At 41.6% G+C, this 20,807-nt stretch overlaps 1 protein-coding gene across 3 annotated transcripts in view; it reads left to right on the top strand.

Moving 5' to 3' along the window:
* The first annotated feature begins 2,830 nt into the window (after positions 1–2,830).
* Positions 2,831–20,807, top strand: part of LATS1 (large tumor suppressor kinase 1) — a 39,244-nt gene continuing 21,267 nt past the window's right edge. The window contains exons 1-4 of one of the 3 annotated variants that reach the window (XM_077813191.1): positions 2,831–3,039; positions 11,591–12,103; positions 16,191–16,326; positions 17,705–19,236. In XM_077813191.1, the coding sequence (XP_077669317.1) occupies positions 11,753–12,103; positions 16,191–16,326; positions 17,705–19,236 (2,019 nt within the window). In that variant the 5' untranslated portion in view covers positions 2,831–3,039; positions 11,591–11,752. Of the gene's footprint in view, positions 3,040–11,590; positions 12,104–16,190; positions 16,342–17,704; positions 19,237–20,807 lie in introns of all 3 variants that reach the window. The other 2 variants (XM_077813190.1, XM_077813189.1) reach the window with 2 other exon arrangements.

Genomic DNA, 20,807 nt, shown 5'->3' with positions numbered 1-20,807 from the left:
TCCTTTTAAGTATGGCCCACATTCTTTGTTCCTAGACGTATGACCTGTTGGTCATACCAATTGGAGCAGGCTGGAGCCGGGTCACTCTACCTACCGCCACTGGTGAGTGCAGGCCCACCCCCTGCTGCAGTCCTCAGGGGAATGGGGGCGGAGCAGGGGCAGGAAGAAGCGGGGCAGGGGGCGGAGCAGAGGCAGGATTTTTGGGGAAGGGGTGGAGTGGGGGTAGGGTGGGGGGAGCAGGGGTGTGAAGAGGTGGGCCTGGGGTGGAGCAGCTACAACTTAGCATATGGGTAGGGATGGCCCTGAGCGTGGTTGCTGCTAAGAGAGGCTGCCCGCCTGCCCTGGACCCATGCTGCCCTGGACCCAGCGTGGCCCTGGGAGGGGGCAGGGGTCTCCCTCTGTGCACTGCTCATTGGCTGGGAATGAGGAGCTATGGCCAACGAGGAGCTGCGGGGCGGTGCTTGCATAGAGGGGCAGCACACAGAGCTACATACCTCCCCCCACAGAGGCTGCAGAGATGCGTTGGCCCCTTCAGGGAGCAGCATGGGGCTGGGGTAGCAGGAAGTCTGCCTTAGTAGCAGCCACGCCACGTTACGCTGTTGACCAGGAGCTGCTGGAGGTAAGTGATGCCCAGCAGGAGGCCACGCCCTAGCCCTGAGCCCCTTCCCGGAGCCAGCACCCTGAAACCCCTCCTGGACCCCAAGCCCCAGTCCTGAGCCCCTCTCAGAGCCAGTACCCTGTATCCCCCCTGCACCCCGACACTTCCCCAGCCTGGAGTGCCCTCCTGCACCCAAACTCCCTCCCAGAGCTTGCACTCCTCAAGCCCTCCTGCATCCCACCTCCCTGCCCCAGGCTCAGCCCAGAGACCCCTTCCACATTGCGACCCCTTCAGCCCCAGCCCAGAGCCTGCATCACTCCTTTGACATACTTGAGAGTGTTCTGAATGCAGATATGGCAGCTGTGGCTGATTATTATTGGTGGTGATGCCTTATAACAAGTAGAAGTAAGAGTGTGTTGAGTGCCTTCCACTTACATCATGCAAAAGCAGGCAGAGATGAATGTAGTTCTCAATGGTCAGAGACCAAAGCATGATTCACACACGGTCAATCTTGGCATCACATTGGATAGAACTTTCACATATTGTTACCATCTTACAAAGACAACAACTAAAGTCAAAACGTGCTACAATCTGCTCAGGAAAGTGGCCAGAACAACATGGGGTGCCAACGCCCATATGTTACACACTTCAGCTTTTCAGAGTAGCAGCTGTGTTAGTCTGTATTCGCAAAAAGAAAAGGACTACTTCTGGCACCTTAGAGACTAACAATATGCTCAAATAAATTTGTTAGTCTCTAAGGTACTTCAGCCTTGACCCTCAGTTATTCAGAGGTGAAGGGGCTTGCTTGTCTCATGCAAAGATGATCAACGTATAACTTAATTGTACCTATCATTTCAGGCATATTTACATCTACTTTTCTACCATGGTTAAGGATATGATTTGGTCACAATTCTGTAACTGTACCGGTCTGCTTCGGCTGGAGCCAAGCCGTATGCCCTCCTCACAGCTATGGCAGGAGCTGGGGCTGTGTCCTGCCCATTGCTGTGGCTGGAGCTGGGGCCTGGGCGTTCCTAACCAGCGGCTTCAGCTGGGGCTGGAGACAGGGTTGTGCTCCCGCCACTCCCCATAGCTGTGGCCAGGGCTCGAGCAGGGTTGTGTGCCCCCACCCAACCCTGCGTCTGGGCCTGAAGCTGTGTGCCCCTGTCCTGTGTCATTGGTTGAGGCTGTGCGTCCCTAACCCTTGGCTTCAGCTGGAGCCGTGTGCCCCCTGTTTCAGTGGGGCTATCAGTCCCCCTTGCAGTAGGACTTGGGCTCTCAGTCTCCGCCATGGAGCTCCAGCTGTTTCCCCCCCTCACCCCGGTTATTCATGACTTTAACTAAGGACAAGTCATGGCTCCCATTAATTTTTCTGTACTACGAAGACCTGTAACTTTTACTAAAATAACCATGACAAAATCTTAACCTTAACCATAGTTACCAGTGCTCTGCAATATTGCTGCGGCCAGTGTTGGTAGAGAGGAAAGCGTAGCAAAGCTCGTGACAAAATTGCAAAATATGCCACTTCTCTATTGTTCATTAAAGACTTGTTTAATCCACCATATGGCCGTCTGCCCTCATGCTGCCAGCTGTGAACGAGTGTGGGGTGAGGGATGTACAGTAGAGGACGCGTGAGGAACTTCACAGTCCGCAGAGAAAGTGACATATAGTTATCTTGCTTCGGACCCCACTCAATGCCAACCCGGGTTTGATTTACTACCAAGGCAATGGAGCCTTCTGAACCGGTTTCGTATGAGGCATGGAATTTGCGCCGCGGCGGAATTTCAGTGGCGTGTGACAGACAGGTGACTGTGTCAGTGTGGGCAGCCACAAACCGTGACACGCAGGGGTGAGCACTGCAAAATGACTCCGCTCCCTGGAGGCCTTCCTGCCCGGAACCCCGCTGATAAGAACACCGCCGCCCTGGCGTGGCTACATCAGATTATTCTGCATGCACCAAATAACTCTGCACTCAGAAGTGGGGGCGGCTGGGAGGGGAGCGGGATCCTCAGGTATCAGCCAACCAGAAACGGCGCCTTCCCTGAGGGGCGGGGGGGGGAGGGGGCGGAGTTGTGCTACGGGCCGCGGCCAGAGCCAGGACGAGGGCGCGCGTGAAGCGCTCGCGGCCCGGCCCGGAATGCTGACTCCGAACTACTCACATTCCAAGCCAGAGGGGCGGGGGGAGCAGCAGGGAATACGCGCAAAGGTGGCCGGGAACTGCCCATATCCGGGAAACCGCCTGCGCCAGGCCCACCGAGAACATGGCGGCCCGGAACTGAGCCCCACGGGGGGTGGGGGAGGGGACGAGCCGCCACCAGCGCCGGGGACCCGAACGGCGCCGCCGCCGCCGTCGCCCCACGGGCGGAGCCCAACGCCGCACGCAGCGCGCCGCACCGCGCAACAGGCGTGGGCCCGGGGCAACGCCGCCGCCTCGTCCCCCGCAGGTAGGTCCGGCTCCGCTGAGCGCCCTCGCCCCGCTCTGCCCCGGGAGGGGAGCGCGGCCAGGGGGATCCCGTGCCCGGGCTGGAGGCGAGTCCGGACCGCGCCTCGGGCGTGAACGTGATCCGCCGGCCCCGGCCGCCGCCTCTCGGCACGGTGGGGGGCGCTGCCCCGCAAGCGAGTGGAGACAATAACAGCTCCTCCCCCGCCCCTGCCCTCGGGAGGCGCAATGGGGGGTTGCTCCCGGCTCCCCGCCTGGCTCACGCCGTTTGTAGCTCTCTGCCCGGCTGCTGCATCTCTCCCCCACCCCACCAGCTCCTGCTCAGATCTCTTCGCCCCGGTAGAGCGTTTTGCGCCTGGGGGAGATTCACCATCATCCATCTCTCCGGCTGGGGTTCCCCGTCTGCTGCCTCGGCGCCTCGCCTTAGCTGCTCTGGGGAGGGGCCGGGCGGCGCCGACTGGAATCCAGTTTGTGCCCCGGGGTGGGCACGGGCTGGGGTCTCTGCCTCTCTGGGCACTCCTCTCCTGCAGCTGGAGTTTTGGTGTATTTCAGTCCTGGATTAAATTTTGAAACGTTTCCCCTCGTTCCTGCAAAATAAAGATAGGGGCGAAAGGGGCAGGGTAGTTGAAAGCGTGTGTGTGCAACTGATTCGAGACCCAAATCTATTAATCTTTGAGGACTGTGGGGTTGGGATGACACCGGGCTGAGGAGGAGACACTGGATGAGGGATTATTCCCTGTACATGATGTTCCCATTTGGCCTCTTCAGCTGTTACTGGCACTAACCTCTGCTTCAAATAATTTGTTATATGAAAGTAGGTCAGCTTTGGCTAGCATACTTTCATTTAAGTGAAACCTAGTTTAACTTATTTATCTGTTGGTGTCCCAGGAACATCCCACCATTATAGTGATTTAAATTTGGTGGATGTTCACGTTAGTCCAAGTGCCATCTCCAAGTACCCAGCTGTCACAGATAAGGGAGAATCTGATATTTTGGGAGATGGTATTTATGCTGCTCTGAATTTTTGTATATAGGTTGAAAACTAAATTGGTCCCATGTCTGGTACTTGATATAAATCTATGGTCTATGCCAAAATACAGTGCTGATGTGAGGGATCAGTGACTGTCTTGTTCCAGTATCTTGCAAATCACCAGGATTAGAAACAAAAGCTGTTAACCATTGTAATACAGTATGGAAGAGGACATCATGAGAACATAGGAATGGCCATACTGGCTCAGATTAATGGTCCATGTAGCCCAGTATCCTGGCTTCTAACAGTGGCTGGTGCCAAGGCTTCATAGGAAATGAAGGGAACAGGGCAATTATCAATTGATCCCTTGTCATCCAGTCCCAACTTCTGGCAGTCAGAGGCTTACGGACACCCAGAATATGGGAGTTACGTCCCTGACCATCTTACTAATAGCTATTGATGGACCTGTCCTCCATGAATTTATCTAATTATTTTTTAACCCAGTTATGTTTTTGACCTTCACAAGATCCCCTGGCAATGAGTTCCACAGGTTGACTGCATTGTGTGACATAGTACTTCCTTATGTTTGTGTTAAACCTGCTGCCTATTTCATTGGGTGACCCCTGGTTCTAGTGTTATGTGAATGGATAAATAACACTTCCTTCTTCGCTATCTCCATACCATTTGTGATTTTTTTCATTTATCATATATCTGTCTTCTAAACTAAATAGTTGCAGTCTTTTTAATCTCTCTTCATATGGAAGCTGTTCCATACCCCCCCTAATAATTTTTGTTACTTTTCTCTGTACTTTTTCAAATTCTAATATTTTTTTTTTGAGATGGGGCAACCAGAACTGTACGCAGTGTTCAAGGAGTGGGCGTACCATGGGTTTATACAGTGGCATTATGATGTTTTCTGTCGTATTTTCTGACTGTTCCCTAATGGTTCCGAAGATATTAGCTTTTTTGACTGTTGCTGTACATTGAGCAGTGTTTTCAGAGAATTGTCCATGATGACTCCAAGAGCTCTTTCTTGTGTGGTAACAGCTAACTGAGACCCTATAATTTTTTATGTGTAGTTGGGATTATGTTTTCTAATGCACATTCAATGTTGCCAAAGTAATGCAAAGTAATTTCATATGCAGTATCCCATTCATTTGTAGCCCTGGCGTTCCATGAGATGCTGCACCTTTAAAATTGCTTTATTCTAATTACCATAGTACCTCTCTGTCATGCCAATTCCAGTGTGATTTTAGTGGCTACTGTCCTCATAGCTTCTAGGATCACTTCTGTACACTATGTGAAAACAACTAAGAATTTCAGCTTTTAAATAAGTGTAAAGAATTGATCTCTATCATGATAGTCTTGATTGAGAAATTTGGTCTGGTTAAATTGTTTAGAAGTGAAGCGTGGAAGGAGAAATGACAGTTTATTCCAATTACAGTTTTTAAGGATTGGGTGTTATATAACTTATTTAAATGTTGTTGCTGTTATGAAATATTAACTATGTACAACTTTGTGATAGTTTTATAAAACCTTAAACTATAATATTTTTATGTCTCCAATGGTTCCCTTTCCCAGTGAAGTCTGAAAGGCCTTACACGCTACTGTCAGAAGCTGCAAGTGTTTACACTCTCAAATTGAGCTACAACTACCTAAATTATCAGACTTTCTCTTCCCAGCTCTCAAGTTGGATATTTTCTTGGCTTAAACAACATCCATTTTTAGGGCCCAATATTTTGTGAAATACAGGGTATAGAAGCACTATGGCAGATCAGTACAGATATTTCTGGGACCAATAAACATATTCTGAGAATTTGGCCTGGAAAGTAAGAAACCTGTTATCCTGGTTTTTGTCTCCTTAAAAGGAAAGAAGGGGCAAACTGATGCAGCTTCATTTGAGAAGTAGAGATAGATGCAGCTGAAAATGTACTGATGGACAATGTTTACAGACTTGCAAGTGGGGCCATCATCAGTTCTTCAGGTACAGGGAGAAGTTATTGTCCCCTGGCTCAATGTGCAAGACGAAGGGAGTGGTGTTGACCACCTAGCAAAGCCTTTTTTACTTCTAAAGTGGGTGTGTAAATTCCTTGTTTGTGAAATGTGATGAATTGACAGCCTTGGGGTTTGAGGTTCCCTGTACATAAAACAGGTATATCTCAGTCTGTGACAATACTTGCTTCCTCATACTTCCCTAATATAGAGGGACAATCTCAGTTGAGGAACCAACTCAATTTGGTTTCAGAGCAATTCAGTTTTCAAGCCCATTGGTCTTTGGACTGTCTTGCTGAAACCACCAAGAAAACAATAAATTATATGTAACATTTATTACATAGCATTCCTTGTCTGAGGATGTCAAAGCAGTTTACAAAGGAAGGCAAGTATAATTAACTCCATTTTATGGGGGAAAATTGACACACAAAGTTAAGTGGTTTGCCAAAGGCCACATAAGTAACTCTCAGAATAGAATCCACGTCTCCTTACTCCCAGTTAAGTGCCCTATCCACTTGACCACAGAGCCTTTCAAGGGTGGAAAGTCTGTTTGGCTTAGGTATTTAAAAGATGCTTATCCCTTAGATATCTAAGCACCAAACAATATTATGGAAACCCGTAAGAGTGCAAAGCAACTTTTTTTCTCCTCACAGTCCCCTTTTCCCCATAATTATAGGGGTATGCAAATTTATATAGGAAAATTCCTCCAGTAGGCATTGTTCCTTGGAAAATATGTAGTCAGATTAAATTGTAATGGTTGTCTCTCTATCACAGTGTGGACTGACACACTCATTTTAAGTAGCTTACATAGTAGTGGTCAGATAATAATTGCTTCTGGGTGCTACCAGCTTCAACTGAATTCTGATCAGTAACCTAAACGTTCTGTTACTAATCTTCTGAGCCATCTAGTCTTAAAGATAATTTTGAATGGGGTCTTGGATAAGTTTACACCTTCTGAGTACCTTCTTCCTTGATGAAAAACTTCCTTCTCCATCATGTTGGCCAAGTAAGAACAAATCCCACTTAGAATTGGCAATAAGTTACCCTAGCCTTCACCTTTCTTTGGGACACATGTCTTTATTCAGACACTCTCATTGAAGTTACATTTCACACATTAAAAGAAATAGAAAATAAAGACTAAAACTAAGTAAAGAACAAAAATCTAAGCATCTAATTTATCTAAGCATAATTATTTTCAACAGTCTTTTTAATAACTCATTGCATACTTTCTGCTTTATCATATTTCACTTCAACTACTTCTGACTTTTTGAAATTTTTAATGTTAAAGTTGCAGTTAACTTTTACAGTTCCTGATTTTAAGAGTTTATGGTTGTACAGGAAAGCTCAACTATGTCCCCTTGCCTATAGGGATTATAACTCTTTATATAATCCTATACTATTTATACATGTATTTTTTTTACAATTTATATTCTAACACATAGCATCTTGTAATATTTTATATATGCCTGACAGTCTCTGGAAGTATATACCTGAAGATTTCTGCCTTATTCACTGAGTAGCATAAAAGAGCACATTACAAGACTACAAAAAAAAAATGATTATATATTGTATTAAAATAGCATGAACAGCTGGAGGTTTATGACATGAGAGAGATCATAAAAATGAAAACTGGATTGAGAGAGAGAGTAATTTGTTATGCAGACTATTTAAAAGTACTTATACCCCAGTTTAACTCAAATGCCTGATAAGGAGGAGCTGCCTGCTGGGAGCATGAAGCTGGGCCCCCAGTGGGCTGCTGGCACCGAGAAGGGGGAGGTGACCCACGGGAAGGAGCACTATCGTTCTCTGTAGTGGAGTCAGAGCTGTTCCCTCTGAATGTAACGCACAGACGCAGGTTTGCTTCTCCATCCCCTAACCCTCATTGCTGGGCCTTGGGGGTGCGTCATCCCAGCTGGTGTCTGGCAGCCCCAGGAAGATTCCTGGCGAAGTGCCCTCCAGGGGGCAGGAGGGCTGCCTCTCTCTATACTGCACTTCAGTGCCTGGGGTTGACTGCCCGTGCTGCCTTTGAATCCTCTGCTGCTGTTTGATGCACCTGTGGCTTGGGTGATGCCCTTGCCCCTTGCTTTGCTGGCTCCAGTCCAAAGGAAAAGCCCAGCGGGCTGCCGCAGGGCGCAGCCTCAACGTGAAATCTTTCTGCTTTTGTGCCTGTTGCACCTGCTACCTCCTGAGGCCTGGACCCACAGGGTGCCACAGGCTTGTGGCTTGTGCATGTGAGGAAGTTTTTGCCTGCTAAAGGGAGCAGGGTTAGTCAGGAGGCCACCCGGGCAGACCTCACTCCCCTTGAAAAGTGACAGCAAGGAAGGCTTAAAGACAGACTCAGGTACTACAGATGCTCCCGCCTCCCCAGGCGGAGGCGTTCTCAACCCCTTGGCTTAGCTGCCAGCTGGCCCCAAGTGGGGCTGCAGCACAGGGCTTGTTCTGTGTCCCCAGTGCAAACCCAGGAGTTCTGGGCTTGTGTGCAAATGAGATTAAAAGAGCCATTTGGCTTGGTTTTAGTAATTTAAAAAAAAAAAAAAAGACAAAGGCTTTTGTCTACATCCTGTCCCTTTAACTTAGGGATGAGAGAGTGCCTTTTCCATGTGTTTGGGTCTTCCAAGGAAAGCATCCAGCAAAACTATATAGAGAAGGTTTGGCATTGTTGATATTTCTAAGGTGGTAAAAAAGCAGAAACTTTTTTGGGCAGTCACAATGGGGCACTTTCAGGCCACCTTAACATGTAATAAAGAAATAGGGGATTTGTGCCCTTTTTTTCTTCAGGTTGCCTATAAAGGAAAAAGGAAGACATCACAAGAATGCCCTATTCCTTGCACCTTACATTATTGGTAGGATGGAGTTCCTTTCCTGGGGAGCCTTAGGAGCTGCATGGGTTTTACTTTATAAGATACATGCTGAGTGAAGCAGAGGTCCATTGTGTTTCTGCACACCTCTGCTTGTCTTGTTCCACCACCTCAAACTTTTTACGACATAAGTTAATCAATATGGTCTTCCTTAGCTCTGCACGCCAGCTTACTCTGTGTATACAGTGTAATTTGTTTCCTTAATGAGTCAAAATCCCATCAAAACAAAAAACAACTTTTACAACAACTTTCAAAGGCATCTCCCATTGAGGATTATTTCCATGCCATATTTCATGATTCTACCCACAGTGAGTTTTATGTTAGTTAACTTTAAATTAAAATATTTTTACAATAGGAAAACCTTTCTTTGGATTTATTTACTCAGACTCTCTTCCTCTCCCCCGATTCTCCTCATCCCCCAAATGGCTGAATCTGTGACAATGACCAGGCATGGGAGAATTTAGGGATGACACTTGTAGAAGTTTAAAAGCACCTGAAAACAGGGCTGGAATGGAAATGGCATAGGAAACTACTGAAGCTGTCACTAGTGAGAAAAATGCAAGCAAATGTTTGGTTTTATGCACAAGGTAGGTAAAATCAATGGTTAAGATCCTACTGCAGAACTAAAAACTAGTTAACCTGTTTTTAAGAGGTGCTGAGCATCCACAGCAGTGGGAGCCACAAGTGTTTGGCACTTCTAACACTCCTCTCCCCCCTCAGCTGTAATGCTTGTAAGAGAAACGTATATGTCTACCCCATAATTAGGAGATCTGAAATAGTTTTCTGTAAATATAGTAATTTTACTGTTAGTTACTTTTTGTGAAGTTTTAAGAATATTTCATCACATTCCCCCTGACAAGAAGTGATGGAGGAGGAAAGATTATAACACTTGGAACAATTTACCTAGGGACGTAGTGAATTCTTCATTGCATGCAATATTTAAGTCAGGACTGTATATCTTTCTAAAAGGAGATACTATAGTTCTAACAAAATTTATGGACTGGGTGTAGAATTTGTTGGATGAAGTTTTGGCCTCTGTTACGTAGGATGACAGATTAGATGATCCTAATGGTCCCTTCTGACCTTAAAATCTATGACTAACATAAAAATAAATGACTAGAATCATTAAAGTTTATATGTTTGTATGTTATGTTTTTAATTCAGCTTTATTAGTGTCACCATCCTTCCTCTCCCATTGTTTTCTTCCCCAACTTGTTTGTTTGATACCAATTTTTGTCATGTCAGACCTGTACACAGCAGACTATTTTTACTTGATTTTGTAAGGCATTCATTTGGAAGCTTAAAAAAGAATGACTTATTTACATTTTTCTCTTATATTTAGGCATATGTTGTGCCTTATAAAGAGGGTGTAAGAAAGGTGGTATCAGAATCAACTTGTGTGATTTGCCTAGGCATGCCGAAGTACAATTCTTTAATTCAAACCAAAATATAAACTATTATTAAAATTTTGATGGAAAAGTATATGTAATGAGAACTAGTAGCTTTATCATTTTGTATAAAACACTGAGAAAAAATGTTTCTTTTGAAACAGTTTACCTTATTGAGTTCACTTTTGCCAATTTAAATACATTTCAGTTTTTCTGATACTCTAAAAGCACACAATCTGTTGCACTGAAGTTCTCACAATATCACCCACTTGGCAGACTATTTGAAATTGTTTGCAAAGTCGTAGCCGTGTTGGTCCCAGGATATTAGAGAGACAAGGTGGGTAAGGTAATATCTTTTATTAGACCAACTTCTATTGGTGAGAGAGACAAGCTTACAAAGAGCTCTTCTGTGCCCCACTTCTGTTGAAGCAAAGCTGATATCAGACATCTGCATTTAGCTAGGAAATTGAAGCAGATGATATTTATAAAAAATCTGTTTTATGATTAAATTCCGTAGTGTCCTTAAAAATAAAATGAAAGGTGGGAGGAATGGTGGGGAACAAACTCCAGTGCGTTGATGTGATGGAGAGCTAAATGACTTGATCCAAGGTATCACAGTGAGTAGGAGTAGAGCAGGAAACAGGATCAAGGAGCCCTATCACAATGAGTAGGAGTAGAGCAGGATAGAGGATCAAGGAGCCCTCCATTCTTTGTCCATTAGATCACTTTTTTTTTTTTTATGTGTAGATCTTGATAATCCTTCAGTTGTGGTAATATGATATTTCAAATAGTAGCACAGAAAAGCAACCTGTTAGGACAGTGATCAGGATATACTACTCTAGAGGAAAATAAATTATGTATTTTTTTTCTCTCTCTTGTCTTCTAGGTGAGATTAAATTCAAGGACGTTTCAGGACTTAAACATTTGGGCCATAGTTTAAAATGACTCAGGCATGCAGTTAATTTTTGTAGCAGATACCAAGGACTCTTTCGAAGATTATAGTTAAGTTTGCAGTTAACTGATGGCTGTACACTCCCTGCTTGAAAAAAAATCAGCAGTGTTTATCACTGTCAATAATTGTAAGACAAGTTTACCTCCTAGGTTTGATAAGCCTGTTTTCAATCCCTCCCAGCTTCGGGATCTTTAGACTTGAGAGGCAACTAAAACATTGTTTACTAGTTAAATGTTGCCAGGCCAAAATAGTTTTTAATTTAGAATGGTTAAAGACTGCATGAATGATAAGTTGCATATGATGAATTTAGTAAATATGGAAGAAATGATATATGTATGCCCTGCAAATTGCAACCTTTTCACTGCATGTGTAACTTGAATTTTCTTTTGTTACAGGGTGGCTGACTTGGTTGTTGAGAATTTCAGCACTGTTGGAACCACAAACGGTGGTGAATGTTTTCACTCTTGTTTAAGAGTGAGTTCTGAAACTACCAACCAGCCTTTCTTGAAATTTTTGTGGCTGAATCCTTGGTGGAGGTTACATAGATACATGTTTTCATGAAGAGAAGTGAGAAGCCGGAAGGATATAGACAAATGAGGCCTAAGACTTTTCCTGCTAGTAACTACACTGGCAGCAGCCGGCAAATGTTACAAGAAATACGAGAGAGTCTTAGGAATTTGCCTAAGCCCTCAGATGCTGCTAAGGTTGAACACAATATGGGTAAGATGTCAGCTGAAGATCCCAGACAAGGCCGAAATCCCACCAAATTTGTGACGTACCATAAAGCTTTGCAAGAAATTCGAAACTCCCTGCTGCCTTTTGCAAACGAAACCAGCCCCTCTGCCAGGGGAACATCTGAAATCAATCGACAAATGCTGCAAGACTTACAGGCTGCTGGGTTTGATGAGGTAAGCATTTTTGTTGAATATTAACCATATACACACATTTTAGTTGTATGTTACCCTTTTTGTAAGTAAAGAGTGTAAGTAGCATGATAGTCAAAATGTTTCCCTGAAATATAAATGAATTTTTAACTGTGACCTGGCCAAAAAGAAGAAAAAGGGGGAGGGGAGGAAATTAGAAATGTTAAAATAACCCATGTTTTTCCCCCTCTACATCCAGTGTAATCTGTTCTTTCTATAAGATTAGCAGTAGTTTGATTAGTCATTTACATCCCTGTGTGTGGAAAGGAGTGGACTCCTCAAAGTCTGGAATTTTCTTCAGAGTAATTTAATGGAATTTTGGATTATGTGGTTTAAAATGTGTTGTGAGAACAATACAGTTCAGAATAGTAAAGCAAGGATACCAAATGTGAGTGACTTGACAATATTTAAATACTTTTATTCTTTTTTACATGAGTATTTCAGAACCCCTGATTATGAATAACTTAAACTTGTTCAGAAAAATGGTTCATTATCTGAGCTGAATATTAACAAAAAACTGCATTTGTTGTCTTATTCATCTGAACGCTTGAATCTTAGCTATATTCAAATGATGTATGTTACCCTAAATCAGATACAATAGAATGTATCATGATAGTACAATAAATACACTGCAAGGAGAACAGTGCAGAATACCTTCAACAATGTAGTGTCTTCTAAGAAAAAATGTAAACATTATATAGCCAGAGTCCCATAATGATGTCTTTCAAAGTTGGTATTGTTGGTCAGTATAAAGACATGGATGAGGTGATTGACAGGCATCTGCCTGAAATCCTGACATCTACTTCAATACCAGCTGAACTTGTTTTCACTTTGTATGGGAAAGAGTGTCATGTAATTTCTTGACAAAATATCTGGTTTCCATGAATAAAGAATTAATACATTTAGAGACCGTTGGGGGGGTGTGTGTGTGTGTTTGCAATATATTTACTGGGAAGTGGGTCTAAAAGACCCTTTTATACATGCACTTGTAAACCTGAGCACAGACCTCAGGCCCATCACTTTCAAAAATATATAATAGCAGGCCAAGGATAGCTTACAAGCAAACAAGGTAGAATGGTTCATTCATAATTGCACTAGTCAAAATAATGATCCTATCAAAAGTTGTAATTGCAGGTTAATATTAAAGAATCAACTTATTTTGCAAAGTGTTTTGGTGTGTCATATGTATTAGTTGTACATCAACGTAGTGTTAGCAAAGACTTCAAGAAGGAGTGGTTAAGAGGTCACCATATTGTTGCCCATACAGAAAGATTGTGAAAAGAGCTTCTCAATAACCTACAAATGCATTCAGCTCATCAGTGCATATAAATGATACATCAGATCAGTTTAGTTGCTGAAAGAACTCATTGACAACGGGTTGTCATAATATCTGTTCTCCATTGGCTTTCTTTTCTCTATTTTGTTTAATGATAGGCCATTGTGTCTAGTTTTCAAATATCCAATTAAAAAAAATTCCTACATCCTTGTTGTTGAAAACTGCATATCACACAAATCAGTATCTAAACTTTTGGCATTTATAAAGAATTTCACTGTGCTACTGTACCTGGATTAAGAAATAGTGACACTGCATCTGGTAAAATCTGCTTAAATTATGGATTTTGTGATGTGTGATTTCATCTGGTGGGGCACAAGGATGTTAGATATGTCAGTGTTTTCAAAAAGAAGCCTTTTTTAAAGGTATCATGTAATCTCAAAAAGGACTTAATTTATTCAAAATTATCAGACGTTTTAATTGTCAATGAGCCTGAATTCTAAACTTTTAAAAGCATAAGGATTTTTCTGGTGGTTACAAGAAAGATCAAAATCAGTTTTAGCTCTGGAAAGACTACTACTGCTCCACAGTGAACTATACCTTGGTATTGTGGGGAGTAGTCATCTGGTCCTATAGGCATCTACTACTTGAGCTACAGGAAAATTTCTTAATTGTCATCCATTGAAGGACCCTTATACTTTTATTTATTTTTCTAGTCAGTAGAAAGCAACATGTTCAATCATATAGATAAGGTTTTTTTTTAAAGGAGTCTAGGAGAGTTAGGCACACAAATTCCACTGAATTTCAGTGGAAATTGAGTGCCTAACTCTTCATCCTTTTTAAAAATCCCACCAAAGTGTCTGATGCTACTGTCACTGACGTCAGTGGCAAAAAACATCCCCTTTGTATCAGTAAGAGAATAGGGCTCAAATCTGTTCACAACAGAAATAAGTAAGAACATAATGGCCATACTTGGTCAGACCAGTTGCCCATGTAGGCCAATATCCTGTCTTCTGACTGTGGCCAACACCAGGTTCTTCAGAGGGAATGAGCAAAACAGACAATTATTGAGTGATCCATCCCCTGTGGCACACTCCCAGCTTTTGGCAGTCCAGAGGCTAAAGACACTCGGAGCATGGGGTTGCATCCCTGACTCTCTTGGCTAATAGCCATTGATGGATCTATCCTCCATTAACTTACTTATTTTGAACCCTGTTACAGTTTTGGCGTATACAACATCCCCTGGCAATGAGTTCCACAGGCTGACTGCTGTGTATAAAGAAGTACTTCCTTTTGTTTGTTTTAAACCTGTTGCTATTAATTTCATTGGGTGACCCCCGGATTCTCCACACCATTCATGATTTTATAGGCCTCTATCATATCCCTCCCTCCCTCCCCCCCCCCCCCGTTGTCTCTTTTTCAAGTTGAGAAGTCTCACTTTTTAATCTCTCATATGAAAATTATGTACCTTTATTAATTTGTTGCCCTTCTCTCTTCCTTTTCTAATTCTAATATAGTTTTTTTTATATGGGGCGACCAGAACTCCATGCAAGTATTCAAGGTGTTGGCATACCATGGATTTATATAGTGGCATTACATTTTCTGTCTTATTGTCTATCTCTTTCCTAATGGTTCCTAACATTCTGTTAGCTTTTTTGACTGCTGCTGCACATTGAGCAGATATTTTCAGAGAACTACCCATAATGACTCAAAGATCTCTTTCTTGAGTGGTAACAGCTAATTTAGATTCCATCATTTTGTATGTATAGTTGGGATTGTGTTTTCCAATGTGCATTATTTCACATTTATCAATTCCGAATATGATCTGCCATTTTGTTGCCTAGTCACCCAGTTTTGTGAGATCTCTTTGTAACTCTTCACAGTCTGCTTTGGATGTAACTATCTTGAGCAATTTTGTATCCTCTGCCAACTTTGCCACCTCGCTGTTTATCCCTGTTTACAGATCATTTATGAATATGTTGAACAGCACTGGTCCCAGTACAGGTCCCTGAGAGCCACCACTATCTCTTTCCATTCTGAAAGAGTTAGTGGTGACCATTTATCTCTACCCTTTGTTTCCTGTCTTTTAACCAGTTATGAGCCATGAGAGGACCTTCTCTCTTATCCCATGACCGCTTAGTTTGCTTAAGAGCCTTTGGTGAGGCACCTCATCAAAGGCTTTTAATATTACTTGATGTCAGCCTGTTTTCTTCCAATATAGTCAGGGCATTAGCGTACAAGGAGATTCAGAGTTAATGCTGAAGTAATAGTAAAATTCAGAATTTCAAATCGGAGTACTTCTTGTGACCTGTAATTCATTATCTCCTTTGCTTTCACAATAAATCAGTTGATTTTAAGCTCTACAGTTTTTAACTGTTTTAAGTTTCAGTGGGGGCTAAAAATAGGGCCTTATATTGGAAGCTGGTTGCAACCTTAATTGTGTAGAGGTTACTGCCTTTCAGTAATATATAGGCACATGAACAAATTGTAGTAACAGTAATTCTGAGATTCAAACAGCACAGTAGATACCCCAAAGTGAGACTCTTTAAAATGTTAACTTTTTCTGCGCATCTTGTCAATATGAGATTTAACAGCGGTTTTTCTGACTCAGGGAGATGCTTTGAGTCTTTACAAATGTCAGTGAAATTTAGCCAGGCATTTTCTATTAAAATTAATGGAAGATGTGTGGCTAAATCCCCCTGCAGTGCTTTGAAAATCTCAACTGTTGGTGCTTTTGACTGTTCGTTTTTTTCTGTTAATTTTAAAAATAAAATATTTTTAACTTAATTTTCCCTTTAGGATATGGTTGTACGAGCTCTTAGGCAAACTAACAGCCGTAGTATAGAAGCAGCAATTGAATTCATAAGTAAAATGAGCTACCAAGATCCTCGTCGGGAGCAGATGGCTGCAGCAGCAGCCAGACCTGTTAATGCAGGTATGAAACCACCAGGTATGTATATCCAATAGGTATTTTTCTTATAGGAAGAAATCATAAATTAGCCAAACATTTCAGTTCTGCACTCTCAACTGGGGGATGGAGGGGAAGTGAAGCATAAACTTTAACAATTAAATAGGTGATTAAAATTCCATTTTTCTTGAAAATGGAGAAATTTTTTAGTATAATTTATAAAGTAATCCACGTAAATGTCAGTACTTGACGTTAGTTTATAATAAGCTTTTAGGTTGTGTTTTCAACATCATACATACGTAATCCTGTTCAGACCTGTCATTTTGGTGTTCGTTTCCTGTGTTGAATACTTTTCATTCATTTCTTAAATTTGGGAGTCATATCACTTAATTTCTGTGCAATTACAGTTAAATTGTTAATTTATGTACAAGAAAATAACATAGTAAACAACACTAGCAAAGTACAACAGGGCTTTCGTTTTCAATCCACTATCTTTCAACCTATTAAATTGAGTTAACTAGAATTTGTACCAAGCTTTTGGTGGGATACTGGAATTTAGCCAGGACTTTCATTCTTACTTGCACAATTTATCACAATTTACCCATTTTTCATTTATGGAAAAAATATTGATCTGCAGCAGTGAAAATAATAAATGAAAACTTTCAAAATTAAACATACAGTTGCCCTGTTCGTATGCCATAATATGACCTCTATCTTGTAATTACTTTCTGGTACCTCCAATAAAAGATGGCTCTGTAATTCTTAAAGGAGTTAAATTTTAAGAATTCAGTGTTGAGATGGTCATTGTAAATTTTGCATTTATGCAGTCTTATCTTACACTTACAAACATATAGTATCTTTCAGACTGATTTAAAACATAACCTTTTGATGAACAGAACTTTGCATACAAGGAATGTAATGCACTTGGGTTAACTGTGTTAAGTGCATTATCTTTTTAATTTAGTGTGCATGTTTACAGGTGTACAAGTCCTAGAAATCTTTCAGCTGACTAATTCACTCAAAGGTTGTGAACCCCTCAAGTACATCACTGAGTTGTCACTTTATAAAGCTGTCAAGTTCATAAGTTGTCACTTTATAAGATTGATTTGATGTAATGTTTATGATATCAATGTTATGTAAAATGTAGGTCAATACATTTTTCTTTGCTCAGCTTTTCCATGCTAGAAATAGTTCGATAGCTTCCTTTCTGATTAGTCACAAATCAATCATGTGACTTATTGTGGCTTACATTAAAATTTATTATCTATTTCATAGCAGTAAGGTAACTGCCAAGAAAAGGAAAAGTAACTGAATTAAAATAGTAGTGAAATATTGCAAGTTGCAAGTAGTTTTTTCCCCCACAAATATAAAATCCTATGCTTTTTTTTTTTTTCTGTTGTAAAAGCAGGTAGTGTGCAGCAATCAATTAACCGTAAACAGAGCTGGAAAGGTTCTAAAGAGTCCTTGGTACCTCCGAGACATGGCCCTCCATTGGGAGATAGTGTAGCTTATCGTTCAGAAAGTCCAAATTCTCAGTCGGATGTAGGAAGGCCCTTATCTGGTTCTGGATTAGCAGCATTTGCTCAGGCTCATCCTGGCAATGGACAAAGAGTGAATCCACCACCTCCACCACAAGTAAGGAGTGTTACTCCCCCTCCTCCACCTCCAAGAGGGCAGACTCCTCCACCAAGAGGAACAACTCCACCACCTCCTTCCTGGGAACCAAATGCTCAAACAAAACGTTATTCTGGAAGCATGGAATATATGATTTCTCGCATTTCTCCAGTACCACCAGGAGCATGGCAGGATGGCTATCCGCCCCCACCAATGAATCCGTCACCCATAAGTTCTTCTACGCAGGGACAAAGAGGCATTAATTCTGTTCCACTTGGTAGGCAACCAATAATCATGCAGAGTTCTGCCAATAGCAAGTTTAGTTTTCCATCAGGAAGAGCTGGAATGCAAAATGGCAATTGTCAGACTGATTTCATGGTTCATCAGAATGTTGTATCTGGGAACTCGGTCAATCGTCAGCCACCCCCTCCGTACCCAATATCCGCAACTAACAGGCAAAGTCCTACAGCATTGCAGATGCAAGCAGGGGGATCTGTTCCTCCTTCAGCATACACCAACGGAAACATTCCTCAGTCCATGATCGTGCCAAATAGAAACAGCCATAACATGGAACTTTACAATATAAATCTACCTGGAATACCAATGTCCTGGTCACAGCCTTCATCTGCTCCGCCCCAATCACCACCTGGCAGTGGACATGAAATCCCTACATGGCAACCCAACATTCCAGTAAGATCAAATTCTTTCAATAACCCTCATGGAAATAGACAGAGTCACTCTAGCAGTTCTCAGCCTTCAGCCACCACAGTAACAGCTATAACCCCAGCTCCCATTCAGCAGCCAGTAAAAAGTATGCGAGTATTAAAGCCAGAGCTGCAGACTGCCTTAGCACCAACTCATCCTTCTTGGATGTCACAGCCAATGCAAGCTGTCCAACCAGTCCCCTTCTCTGAGAGTCCATCTACTAACATGGCAGTTATGCCACCTGTTACAGAAGCTCCAAATTACCAAGGTCCTCCACCACCTTATCCAAAACACTTGCTACACCAGAATCCATCTGTCAGTCCATATGAGACAGGAACCAAACCTAACAAAGAAGATCATCCCAGTTTACCTAAGGAAGAAGAGAGTGAAAAGAATAATGAATGTATTGATGGGACAGATAAAGAAAAAAAACAAATAACAACCTCACCTGTTCCTGTTAGGAAAAATAAGAGAGATGAAGAGCGAAGGGAGTCTCGCATTCAGAGCTATTCTCCTCAGGCCTTTAAATTCTTCATGGAGCAACATGTGGAAAACATACTCAAGTCTCATCAGCAACGATTGCATCGCAAGAAACAACTAGAGAATGAAATGATGCGGGTAAAACTTTTATTTTCTTTAATATTTGAATGGAACTACTTACCTTTTGGTACACATTTTTAAAAACTGCATATCTAGACAGGTTTCTTGGTTATACTGCAATTTTGTGTGCAGTTGTAGTATCTTTTGGTATTGAAGTTCATTTTTAGTTTGACTACATGTTTAAGAAGCAGCCAGCCTTTCAGTATGTGTTTAGGTAATCCCATTCCTCTCTTTGGAAAGTATAATTTTAATTTAATCAAGCAAACCAAAAATATTTTATATTCTAAACACTAATCATCTCAGTCATTTATGAGGAGGCTGAAGTAAATTTATTGAAGCTTGCATTGGGCTTAGCTGCATAGCTCCCACGTTTTTCTCATGGATGATATTAATGGTGATTTGGGGGATACTATTTGTTAAAATTGTCACAGTTAAGTATTATTTAAGATTTTTGTAGATGCAATTTAGGAAAAAATGGTAATAGGACTGGCTAAAGTCTCCATATAGAGCCTCAAAGAATGATTACTTCCTTCACTTTCACCAGTTTGACACCATTGTGTGATGGTATTTGTCCAGGAAATTTCATTCTAAAAATATATTTCATGTTATTCAACATTCAAAAGTGCTTAAAAGGCATATTATAGAACAAAAAGAGACACTGTCTGTTTGCTGAGTTGTAGGTTATTTCTACCCAAGTAAAGTATTTGGAAGTAGAGAATGAATTATACTTCTAAATATTAGTCAGATTTTGCTAAATATACAGAAGGTTTGATCCTCTATTCCATAGTCCTTCCATACTGTGCAAAATTCCTATAATATCAGTGAGAGATCTGGGTACACAAGGAATGCAGGGTTGGCCACCATAGTATATTAACTAAATCTTGGCTAGGGAATTTAAAACTCACTTTAATCTGCACTTTAAAACACTGCAGCGAGCAACAAAAATGCCACAGTTCTGTAAAGCCTATACTCCTTTATCTAGCACTGGCCCAAGAGTACATGTTCTATTAATTGAAGTTTAAAAAAAAAAAAGACAGCTTTTAGTGTAAAAACTGGCTTTCGATGATGCATCTGATGACCCTTGCCAATTTGTGTTTTTTACAGTCACATTTTATACTAAAACTTTTGTCTTCCTTGTTGCCATGTAAAGACCCGCACAACAGGGGAAACAGTGAAACTGACTTTATAGAAAACATTGAGAAATACCCACATTAAAACAAGAAAATACAGAAAGAATTTTAGCTATGATTTTTGCAATAATCTTAGGCTTTATTTGTAATCTTAGTTTTTCTGAGAATAATAGTAGGTAACAGAATTTAGACAAATGGTTGTTTGAAATTGATACCTTTAACTGAAACCTTTTTTTTGCTTGACTGAGCCATCATTTCAAAATCCACATTCTCCTGCTCTGAAAAAAATCTTGATTTAAACTGTACTCTTATATAAGTGTCTACTTAATCACAACCTAAGTAAATGTTAGCAAATAAAATTTATTCCTGAAAGTTTCTCTAGATGTTTATTCTTAGTCTTCTTTTTCCTTTTCACTTTCACTAACAGCTGATTTTAAACTCTTAAGGTGTTGGAAGCTT

This window comes from Eretmochelys imbricata, chromosome 3 (genome assembly GCF_965152235.1).
Source record: "Eretmochelys imbricata isolate rEreImb1 chromosome 3, rEreImb1.hap1, whole genome shotgun sequence".
NCBI classification, from domain to species: Eukaryota; Metazoa; Chordata; order Testudines; family Cheloniidae; genus Eretmochelys; species Eretmochelys imbricata.
This window is presented reverse-complemented; position numbering and strand designations above follow the sequence as displayed.